Source organism: Amia ocellicauda, chromosome 5, assembly GCF_036373705.1.
Source record: "Amia ocellicauda isolate fAmiCal2 chromosome 5, fAmiCal2.hap1, whole genome shotgun sequence".
Classification (NCBI taxonomy): domain Eukaryota; kingdom Metazoa; phylum Chordata; class Actinopteri; order Amiiformes; family Amiidae; genus Amia; species Amia ocellicauda.
The window spans coordinates 2,516,903-2,529,147 of NC_089854.1; the positions used below are offsets into that span (position 1 = coordinate 2,516,903).

Consider the following 12,245-nt stretch of genomic DNA (forward strand, 5'->3'; position numbering starts at 1 on the left):
TCCCGTTCACACCTCTCTGTGTCTCTGCCAATCCAGGGGAGAAGATCTTTGACATCGACAGCGGCCGGAACACCCCCCTCCACGCCCCGCCCTCGGAGCACTACACCATTGTCTTCAACACCTTCGTCATGATGCAGCTCTTCAATGAGATAAACGCCCGCAAGATCCACGGCGAGAGGAACGTCTTCGAGGGAGTCTACCGCAACCCCATCTTCTGCTCCGTCGTTCTCGGCACCTTCGGCTGCCAGGTATAGCGCCGAATGCTTCCTGTTGTTCGAAGGAACTGCTGGATGAAGGGTTACATTTGATGCTCACATTCACCTGCTGCTGAAAGTCCTCAAGGTGTCTCTATTTGGGGGCTTGTTGTGCCCACTGAATGGAAAGCTGCCATCAAACCCATTTGTTTTGTGTTTTGGCGTTGGTGGTTTGGTTGGTGGCGGATGTTTTCCATTCATTCTGTGCATTCAGTGGATTGAGCTTTCTGTCTGGATATACTAATGTTGTTAGTAATCTATGGCCTCTCTCTCTCTCTCTCTGCATCTCAGATCATCATCGTTCAGTACGGAGGCAAGCCGTTCTCCTGCTCTGGCTTGACCTTTGACCAGTGGTTGTGGTGCGTGTTCATCGGAGTGGGAGAGCTGCTCTGGGGTCAGGTGAGAAGAATATCACAAATGTTTTATTGTTTTTGATCTCGGATCTGGTTTACTCTGGTTGAATAAATCAACACCGGTCTGAGGATCCACAGTTCAGTTCCACACGGTCGCACTTCTCTCCTTCATCAAGCCAGAGAGAAATGTGTCCTTACATAGTAAAGTTATGCCGTACGACAGTCAAGGCAACTTTCCTCTGCTTGAGGAACCGAAGCAATTCTCACAGTGCTGTTTGTTACAGCCAGTGTGGGTTGAGGAGGTGGGGGGTAGTCTAGCTATTGTCTGTAAGCAATAAAACATCAGCAGGCCCCAGAACGCACAATTACTGCCTCTTAAATGGTTTACAGTTTTCAGAACCAGGCTGTGGGTGGAGAGAGAGAGCGAGCGCACTTCCAACACTGCAGGAGTTGTGGAGGCTGCAGCTGCAGTTCTTCACCAGGGGAAATGGCTGTCACCATGAAAGGGAATCTCAAACAAAGGCCCGAGCGCCATCAGCGCAGAACGTCCTGCAGTTAATAAAATTCTTGCAAATCTGCCATAACGGAGATGAAAGTGCTTTGTACCACATTTGCAAGAGCCCTGGGGATCTCCAAACTCTGCATGCCTATCCCTCGGTGCCCATTCGTGTACGGGCTTCAGGGGAATGAAGTTTGGAAGTGCGCACTGTCACTCAAATGAGGTGTGATGGCGCGAGGTAAAAAAAAAAAAAAAAATCAAGCAGTCAAGAATGAAATAGCTTCCAGCCTCGAAGCTGCGATGTGTCTGTTCGCAAGTGTCACCAGGAATTGAGCGCTCATGTAAGAACAATACTGATGTGCAACCGCAGCACTGCAGCGAGACATTTGGCACAGGCCCGTGAATTGATCTTGACAGCTGCTAAGCATCCATGGCAGGTATTCAGAGCATCAGTCCAGCAGACAAAATGTCATCGATACTCCCAGAGTCTGTGTGTCTACGTGCTGAGAACGAGATTGCAGTGGCGCCGGGGTGTTAAAGGGGAGGCAGTGTGAGAGCCGGGGCTGGTCGCAAAGACAGGACCGTCATTTGACAACTCGAAGCCCTGAATGAGCCGGAGCACCACGACAAATCCCCTGAATATTGACATATTCAAGGTCACTCACATGCAACTCATTTCGGAAGCACCGTTATATTGCAAACTTACAGGTGACAGGAGAGAGTCTTGTGTTTTCAAAGTGATCAAACAAAAACAAATAAGGCATTGCCACATAATGCAGTTGGTTACGTGTGAAGAAAAAAAAGGACCACAGGATACTTTGAGCGCAGGGAAGGAGGTAGAGGGGGGATTAAAGCCGGCTTCAGTAGGGAGCAGGTAATGCAAAACTCAAATTACACACAGTGACTGAAGACAAAACTGTTGGATGTTTGACACGTAGCTGTCACACCTCTAATGATGGCGGGATCTCGATAGCGCTTCTAGATCAATCATATTTAATATTTAGGATGTGAAACACCACTAAGTTGAGTCTTTTTCCCAAGAAAATAAATGATCTCTGATAGATAGATCAAGCTCCTTGATTAGAGCTCTTTCACTCGGTACTGTTGGAGAAAATGTCTTTCCGTTCTGATCGGCTCCCCCGTGTGGATGGTGCATGTGAGATGACCGCGGCATCCCTCTGTCGCCCTCGCAGCTCATCTCAGCCATCCCGACCCACCACCTGAAGTTCCTGAAGGAGGCCGGCCACGGGACGACAAAGGAGGAGATCCACGAGGAGGAGTTCACGGAGGGGGCCGACGAGATCGATCATGCGGAGATGGAGCTGCGCCGAGGCCAGATCCTGTGGTTCAGAGGCCTCAACCGCATCCAGACACAGGTATGGCATCCGGGCCGAGCGTAGCCCGCACTCCATCCTTGAGCTCATCCTTTTCCAGGCTGAGGAGGCCCCACCATCGCGGCACTGGTTCCCCATCACCAGAGGAGCCCCAGGGATCGTTTCTAGTAATGTCACCCTCCCCTCCCTCTCTTTCTCCTTCTCTCCTCCTTTCTCGCTCGCTCTCTCTCCCTTCCCCTCCTACTTCACCGTTTCCTCCCATTCGATTCAGGAAGAAGCTCCAGTCCTGAAGAGACCATCCAATTTCCCTGTGCCTGCTTATCTCTGCGTTCCTCGACTCCCGCTGGTCTTATCAATTCAAATCCGTGACACAGATATAAGCTTAACAGATCAGTTTGCTCTGGTTTCGTTTTTCTTTGTTTTCGTTTTTTTCTCTCTTGAATCTCATACTGAGAAGACTTATGAATAAAGCTGCCCGGCAACTTCCTTTGGAGCTTCCTTTTGCGAGAAGGTGGCGAGTACGATAGGGGTTTATGAAACCATGAAAGGATGGCCTTGATATATGCTCTTGAGGTCTTCCTGCCCACCTCTTCCTCTTCCTCTCCCAAACCCCCCCCATCACAGCCGCTGCCAGTCCTACTAAAACCACGTGCCCAGCACCACAAGTGCCCACATTGTGTCTGGTAAACAGGCCTGAAACTTGAAAAAGAGCAAGAATGTTTTGATTGTAGTGGTGGTGGCGGGGTGGGGGGCTAAGCAGCAAATAAATAAATTGGCAGTAGAGAATGGGAAATTCCTCTCCTTTATTGTTTGTGCCCCATTTATTTATTTTTTCATTTTTTCTGGTTCTGTTGCTTGTCTGAAGTGGTTGCTTTTAATGATTCCAAAATGTAGTTTCAAAGAGGCGGGAAGTGTGTTTTTTGTTTTGTTTATTTGTATCTTCCGATTTTTTTTCTACTAAACTTGCTTCTGGTTGGATGTCGTTCTCTCTCGGTCTTGTCATCATGGCGTTTTATAACGTGCTTTCCCTTTCAGCTTCGACTAAATGAATGTAAAGCTAAACACTCGAAGAGTTAAAGGGCTCGTTCTGCGCCGGTTTTCTCCTCCTGTTTACTAGCAAACACCCCTCCCGCCCCTGCCCCTCCCCCTGCAGTTCAGAAACATCGCTGTGCTCCCCGGGGAAGAGCCGGCACTCACTTGGAACCAGTCTCCTAGCTACTGTCGCTGCAGACAAACGATCAGATATGATTTCTTGCCCTCGAGCACGGCGCAGTCACTCATTTCTTCTGTGCCATTCGTGGTTGGAGGTATGAATTGGAAACCACACAAATTCACAGGTGAAATAAGCTTCTTGCCCCTGGCGCACATAAACTAATGAAACTCCCTCGCAATTCTCCCCGGTTGCTCTTCCGACAGACTGTGGAGCGAGAGAGGGTGAAATCTGGGGTGACATGTCTGCAGAAGTCTCATAAAACAAGTGCCAAGGATTGTGCTTCTCTGAGGCAATGCTTCCCTACCGTTTCAAGCAGACTAATTTAAGTTTCTCGTGTGTCTTCTGAAAATGTTGTGCCCCATCCAAAATAGAGAGAGAAGTTTTAATTGGGAATGGTGTATAGTGTAAGATCTCTCCTGTCTGTGTGTAGGTGTGTATGGGTGTTGGCTAGGATTCGGTTTCAGGCTGGTGTTTGGGTCTCAGCTGAGGTTGGTAACCTCCCGATATAACACATGAGTTCTGTGTCGAGTCTCTCCACTTTCCCTGCAATGCAGCATCCCAGTCGAGATTATTATGTAGGTGGACCTGATTGATGTTCAACAACAAAGACCCTCCTACCTCACTAGAAACATTCTGCAGCACAACAATGTTTGTTTCATTTTAACAGAAGCTTATTAAATTAAAATGGATGAGAACAGTATTTTATTTTTTGGCGTATCTGTTTTCGTGTAATGGGACACCTTGGCGTATAAGGTTGGGATGCACTGCTCTGATGTCCACACCCCAGGTTTCAATTCCCCCGTGTCTACTGCATCTGTATCTAGGGCCTTTTTAAATAAATAAATGGAAAATCACAGCAAAGCACAGGTAACAGTGTAGGAGTATCTCTCTTGAATTTCCTAAGCGCCTGAACCAATTCCCTATTATTGCGTATTATATAAATGTTGTATAATTTCCATTTGCGTAGATTCAATCTGTTTCTTTCTTTTTTTTTCTACTTATTTATTTCTATATTTTCTGGTACATTTCTGTGTGGCATGTCTGTGGGCGTTCACATTTTAATAAATACAATACGCCTTCAAGCCTGTCTTCTTAACAAGAGAGAGGAGATGTTTGTGGCCTCCAGCTGCAAGTCACGAAAAAATATTTAGCCACAGGTAATCCTCAGTCCCCCCCTCCCTGCCTCCCAAACGAGCTTCATTTGTGTTTATTTTTGTCCCTCAAGACCTAACATCAAAAACGAAACTCCAGAGAAGCCGTTTACAGATGTCTTCATTGCAAATCGTTCTTCATCCCATGTGGGACAAACCCAAAGTTCATGCAAGATGCTCTTTTTCCAATTAATGATGCTTTCGCCAATTGTTCTTTTGTGGTGATTTTCGATTTTTTCTTTTTTCTCTCCATTGTTTGTTATTTTGAGTTAACCCCCTAAAAACAGTGCCTTTCTTCTTCTCTGCTCTCACTCCGTTTGGTCTGCAGCCTCTGTTAGTGGCATTAAGGAAAAGGACTCCAAAGATCTCCTCTAGTGTCTCCTCCATTGCCTTCGGGAGAGTTTCCACTCCCCCCCAACCCCCTCTTCCTCTTCCAAGTGCCCAACTTCCCTGTCAATCCCAAAGACATGCGCTCAGATTGTCGGCCATATGCAAACAGGCTCGTACAAAGACCATGCCCTGAGATGAGGCCCAGAACCTGGCTGGAAGCTGAAGTACAGTCAGATTCTGTTTTTCTATCGCGGCAGCATATTGAGACTTAAGATTTCTAAAAATAGCCCTGTTGTCCTCATGCAATACCTCTCACTCCGAAAACACGAGAGCTCGTGTGTGCCGTCCCTGTGACAGGATCGCTCGGCTGGAGCCATCAGATCAGCGCATAAGATTCGGTTCAGGTTTCTCCTCAAGAAATCCTTTGTTCCACGTGTGGAGCCCAGCATGTTAATTTTTTTTTTTTTTTTCTTAACTTTATTTTCTTTAAAACGGATAAAAACATGATGAGGCTGCATTAAACACAAAGCACATGAATTGTCATCCAGGCACAGAATGTGAAAAGCTTTGGTGTTTTTTTCCACACCCACGTTTTATACGTTTATACAAGTATAAAGTATTTGTCTACCTCCTGTCCCAATTAATGTGCACAGTTACAAGCTGTGTGGTATTGGCCTGTGTTTGTGGTACTCTAGAACTGTTATTTGTATTTTGTGTATTTATTTGTTAATATTTATTTATTTGAAATATATTTTCAGCTTGTGTGTATATATGTGTATATATAATCTTTTTATACTGTAATTGTAGTAGTAGTGTTTGATTTAGTGTTCTTAGCTGAGTAGATTGTGCATTAATGGTTTGTGGTAAACTTGTCTGTCCATCCGTCTTCATTCCCTTCGCCCGGTGTCCAACCCCCACCGTCCCCATCCCCTCCTCTACCTTTTTTCTGTAATTGTGGATCAGGCCACAATGAGGAAGGAAAAGGGCATCTCCTATGGTATGGAGGCTGAAAGATTGACTGTAAAGCTGGCAAAGCAGCTCGTACCGCCAGACCTTGCTTGTTTTGTGGTGCGCAAAATGACACACAGTTGTCATTAACAGTCAAATGCTGAACTTTGCGCACACAAAAAATATGTAATATTGCAGGATGCCCATTTATTTGGTTTTACGGTCTCTTGTGGTTTGACCCCCTCCACCCCCTTGTCTTTTCTCAGATCCTGCTTTTCACACTCCCCTCGCCTGCCTCAGTCCCTCGCCCATAAAGATCAATTGTCTACCTTATCACTTCCCCGCCGCTCACCTTCCCCCTGCCCTCCTGTCTTCGCTCCACTCCTCCGTCCACCCTCCCTCCATCGAGTGTGATCTCTCACTAACTTGACCTGTGCCTCTGGATCTCTCTCTCTCTCTCTCTCTCTCTCTCTCTCTCTCTCTCTCTATGTCTGTTTTAAAATGTGCTTGGCCGGTCTGTGCCGGTCCCTTGCTCTGACTCTCCTGTTCTTTGCAGATGGACGTTGTTTATACATTCCAGACGGGCTCCACGGCTGTGCCCGGGGCCCTGCGGCGCCAGCCCTCCGTGGTCAGCCAGCACCACGACGTAAAAACAGTTTCTAGCCCCACCCATGTAGCGATTTCCTCTTCCTCCCTCTCCACCAATTCTACTGCTGTCGCCGCCACCGCTAGCGCTGTCTCTCCGCCTCCTGTCACAGCCTCCGCTTCTTCCTCTACTGCAGGCAGTGAGTGTGCGGTCTTCCAACACAAAGCTGCATGCCAGTCTCATGATCGAAAACCCAGTGATGCCAATAACGATGAATGACTGTATTAATAACAATAATAACCAGCCCTTTTCTTTCTCTGACTGACCTCGCTCACTCACTCACTCACTCACGTGCTCTTCTTCTCTCTGTCTCTCCATCATGTTCGGAGGCTGCCTGCATCTTGAGTCGCTGTGTATCGCTCTCTTTTCTTTCTCTTTTGCTGCGGAGCATTGCATCTATTTTTCTTTTCTTTTTAATCCTTTGCCAATGAAGCTGCATGGGTTAACCCTTCGGAAGTTGAGCAACGTGAAAGGTCAAACGGTGCTGACTTTTTTTTTTTTTTTTTTTTTTTTTTTTATCCTCTTTTTAAGAGAGCTATCACTCTGTGTAGTGCTTGGCTGGAATGGATTGTTTTTGGACCGCCAAATTACTCTCAAATCAAAATATCATTCTGTGATATTTAGTACAAGATAAAATTAAAAACAACTTCCGAGGGTTAACAATTTTATAAATAACCACCCATTTTTTATTATCCGAAGCTGCCTGCATCTTGAATATCTATATCTCTGTCTCTCTCTCCATACCTTTCTGCTACCTAGGGTTGCCACCCATTCTGATATTTTGGGAAAAGCATGTTTACACCTTGAGGTACGGTCGTCCCAAGCTAGGCAGCTGGAGCAGCAATACCAAGGCAACTATAATGCCAAGCCAGAGAATGCAGGGGGCGCCTAATGAGGATTATCGCATCTACTGGGGAATGCTCAACAAATTTGCCCCGGAGAAATTCACAAAATTGGTTGCCGCAAAATTCAGTGCGGAAGGAACTTGATATTCAAATTGTTTGCAATGCTGTTGCCAAATTGTTAATTTGAAGACCCCTTTCAAAGCATTTTGCTAGAGGGGGAAACATTTTCTTGAATATTAGTTTCATCCTTCCTCAACATAAAAATTACTCTTCCATGTAAATATTTTAGCGGTTATTAAAAAAGTGGAGAGCAAATTTGTGGGCAGTGGGGGAGCGTTCAAAATCTGCAAGTTAGTATTGCTCGAATGCCCTTTAGGAGGTCAAATCTCCGGCTGGGCAGCGAGAGGCGCTGACCACCTGGACGTTTCCACTCTCCGTGTTGGGCTGAAGCCAGCTTGCCTAGCGCCCAGCTTGTGAGCGATCCGAAGTGTGCCATTCCTACGAACCACAGACGTGCATGACAACCTCACCGCTGCAGCAGAAACCTCTGAGTCACCTCTCTCAATCAGCACTGACCGCTTTCTCTTTTTTCCTCCTCCCTCTGTCTTCATTTTGTATTCTATGAGGAGTTATGACTCAGAACTGATTGGTAGTCTAAGCAGCCGTGATAGTGACCTGTTGTGTGCGTCTTGTTAGCTCTGTTGTTCTTTATAGTACCAGTTTCTTTTCTTTTTTTCCACTGCTCTTTTGCATTCGGTTTATTAGACGCCTACTGTAGCTGCCCCTCAGCTGGGCCTTTGAAGCCCCAGAGTCCAAAACCAGTGCTTATCAATTTCAAACAGCTTCGGATGAAGCCATCCTTTGAAATGGTTCATTATGCAGAAACAATAAATGAATAAAACAAAGCATGTTACACAAGTAGAATTCCTTTACTTAAAAATGTATACCTGTAGATGTCTAATGTCCACCTTGGAGAAAAAGCATGCCTTTTGTTATTAGATGACATTCTTTCCTCCTTTTTATACCAATTTGGCAGAGTTACCTACATATTTGCCTTCTAAATTTACAAGTAAAATGAGGCTCCTTTTAACCCTGTTTCCATTCGTCAGTTTTCTCTTTTGAGGGGGAAAATAATCCCCAATAGGACAAATAGTGTATTTAAATTATTAGCATTTCTTTCACTGCGCAGTATTGCTCAGTCAAGTGTGCTAATAAAACCTGAGTGAATGGAAATAAGAAAAGGCAGCAGCAGGAGACTGCGCTAGCGTGATTGCGGAGCTCACTCAGCCGGATGAACGCAGCCAACAGGAACACAAGAACGCGGAGCTTGTTAAGTTACCTAGAGGGAGTTCTCCTGAACCCCGATCAGTTCTGCGTCTTGCCTCCCGTCTCTGTCTGTCTGTGCGTCCAACACGCTGGATGGCTGCTGGATTGCAGGCACTTAACAGAATCTCCTTCCATCTTTGCCACTATATATTCTTTTACCTTTTTTTATGATTCGTATATAATCACCAAAGCTGCCTGCTCCTCGACTCTCTCCCTTTCTTTACCTGTTGCATCCTATCCCCCTGCGCTCTCCTGTCTTTCTTTCGCAGGGGTTTAGAGTTCAGTTTCCGCAGGGGCGTCAGGGCAGGTGGGCTTCCACAGGAAAAAGCATCTTTTCAGTGTGATATCTCCCTGGCAGGGGACGCAGTAGTTGTTCATTTTTAAACCGTGCATTCTGAATAAATGCATTTAAAACAAAATTAAACAAAAATACTGGAGGGAAGTGCTAAACTAAATAAAGTTTAGGTCTCGGGTTTCCTACCCTGGTCCTGGGGACCCCCTACCCTGCTGGTTTTTGTTCCAACTGAGCTCTGAGCAATTACTTAATTGAACCTTAATTGTGCTTGTGTAATTGTTGGTTCTTTTAATTTGTTATTTATTCAATTCTATACTTTACTAAAAATCCCATGTGTTTAACATAATTAAAAGGCTCTGATTTAGGCAATTATTAGTTCAATTAGGGGTTCAATTAAGTAATTGAGAGCTCGATTTGGAACAAAAAGCAGCAGAGGACCAGGGTTGGGAACCACTGGTTTAGGCCATTTAAAGTGTGTGTGGGGGGGTCAACCCTGCCATCTGAATGAACGCTGTACAGCCTGACCCTTAGAGATCATACAACTGCCATAAAACACCAAGCATAAGAGGGAACACACACACACACACCTCCGCATATAGTAGCCTGGCCTTGGGCGTCACACAGGGTCTAACGCCATTTGAAAAATTCCACAATTTCCTCTGGACAAATGGGAGCAGATGTAGATTTTGCCAGAGTGTTTAAAAATGTATGGGGGAATCCCCTCTGGATTTGAACAGACACCCATCTGCTCTCGCTCCACTGGATTCTGTAGTGAAGTAAAATACTCTAATAAAATCCATCTGTTTCTCATTATTCAAACCTATAGGCTCATGAGATCAATCCCATTTTAAAAGAAGAAAAGCACCGGGCTTCAGAATGGCCTTGTTTTATTCCACTGATAAACCACCAAAAAAACGAACACGCACACCTGCGTGAGAGGGCCACACACTTCAGAATCCTTTTTGTCCGTTTAATTGACATGCTACGTGGTTTTCCGTGACTAGTCTTCCCCTGCGTTTAATCTATACATCTGTACATAACGAGCATCACACTTTAAGACGGACACACAGTGGAAAGAAACAGGAGCTTTTCTGTCAATTTCCTCAGCTGCTTTTTCATGCCAGACGTGGAGCGAGCCTCACTGATGTTCTGCATCAGCTGCTCCACTCCTAACAGCACAGAGCTTTGAGCTTCACCTGCCACTGCAGAGAGGGGGCAGTCTGTCTGTCTGTCTGTCTGTGTCTGTGCATCGCGCTCTGTCTTTGTGCGCACTTTCCCTCAGTCACACACTGATGACTGTGGGTGGAGCCTTCAAGTGACTTCCCACATGTGTATAATGGGAGGGGTCTCAATAGCAAGTCGACCAGAACGCCATCTTGTTTAATCTACTGCATTATGGGTTTTTAGATCATTTATTAAAGTGTTTTGTTTGATTTACTATTTTTTGTATCAAATATAGAGCCCAGCCTGTAATAACCCTTTCCATACTGCACATGCTGGCTGTTTTTGTCTTTGATATTGTTTGATACTTGACATTTAATACATAGTCTTATTATGGAAAGCATTTCGCTGGACACGCAGAGATCAGACACAGTATGGAAAGGGTTAGCATGTCTTAAGATGGGTATGTTTTGGGGTCGTAGTGATTTGTCTCCCCCCTCCCCATCTGTGTTCATATTTCCTGTTTTAGGGGGTGTGTATTGCAGTTCTTTCTCCATTTAAAATTGGCCTTTCGAAGAGATGTATGACTCTACTAGATCAACAGATTTGTGTGTTCTCTCCTCGCTCTCTACACACACATTTGTGCAAATCTGGACAGAAAACATATCCACTCTGTACCCATATTAATTACTTTTAAAGGTTCCTATTGTAGGTTGGGTTTTATTTTCGTCTGATCCCCTTGAGAGCTGTTGTGTGCTGTATTGTAAGGTAATTAATGTTAAGTCGCGGTAATAAAGCACTAAGAAGTATTTATATCCTAAATCAGCTTTATTCAGCTTAATTTTCCTCATATATCAATAGGATTAGAGGGTGGGGGAGACTGTAGGCTAGATTAACCCCTTTGCCTTTTCTATGTGTAATATTTATACTGTAGGCAACAACATACATCTTATTTAATACAATTCATCCTTTACCTCCAATTGAAATTCCTATAATACAGCCACCTGTATTTTGTATATGTTCAGCAGAGTATATATTTATCCCCAAATGCCAATGCACACCCCCCAAAAGCCCAAGGCATGAGCTACAGCACTGCTTGCTCCCCACAGGTTTGCTTGCTCTGGCAGATTGAGACTCGTCATGTAGAAAGTACTTTTAAAGGCAATATCTCACAGCGAGAGAGACTGTCCTAGTGATGGACTCTCTCATCACGGCGCCTCGTTCTGTCGTTTGGATCTGTAACCGTCCTCTCCACTCGTCTGTGTGATGAAGTGGACCTCATTTCCACGCTTCGACCGTAGGATGCTTTTGCAGGACTCAATGCGTCTCCTACCCTCCATAGATCTGTGTGTGTATTTTTAGATGCTGCTGGTGTTTTTTTTTTTTTTTTTTTTTTTTTAAGTGGTCTGATGAGATCTGGGCCGTAAGCACACAATCACAATCTCGGTCCTCTTGCACTGCAGTCTGACACGTTTGAAGTGCTGCTGTTTATCTAGGACGACACTGGCACGACTCGAGACTTTTTCCAGTCTCACGCAAACTGTCCACTTGGGGGTCTGATCCACTTTTACCACCAGCCAATCATTATGAAATATAGAAGAGCACAAATGCTCTGGAGAAGAAAACCAAAAAAATAAATAAAACGTCCTCCAGCTCTATCCAGGTACTGATGATGGTGTGCGTCTGTAGTCAACGTGTCCGTCATCCATCTCTGACAGGTGCGTCAGGGATGTGTTTTGTGTCGTTCGCCTCGACGATCTCATCTTTTTCCTCTTTCCAAGTGAGCTCATCTGTGTGGCTGTCAAAACTGGAGATCAGGGGCTTTGATTTAAAAAAAATAATAATAATAATAAATAAAATAAAAAAGCACCCTGTAAACTCTTTGTTTAG

At 45.1% G+C, this 12,245-nt stretch overlaps 1 protein-coding gene across 5 annotated transcripts in view; it reads left to right on the forward strand.

The window, feature by feature from the left end:
* atp2b4 (ATPase plasma membrane Ca2+ transporting 4) overlaps positions 1 to 12,245 on the forward strand; it is a 77,666-nt gene that overhangs the window by 55,358 nt on the left and 10,063 nt on the right. For 3 of the 5 annotated variants that reach the window (XM_066703203.1, XM_066703202.1, XM_066703205.1), the window contains 3 exons: positions 37 to 248; positions 546 to 653; positions 2,300 to 2,482. In XM_066703203.1, the coding sequence (XP_066559300.1) occupies positions 37 to 248; positions 546 to 653; positions 2,300 to 2,482 (503 nt within the window). Of the gene's footprint in view, positions 1 to 36; positions 249 to 545; positions 654 to 2,299; positions 2,483 to 6,638; positions 6,868 to 12,245 lie in introns of all 5 variants that reach the window. The other 2 variants (XM_066703206.1, XM_066703207.1) reach the window with 1 other exon arrangement.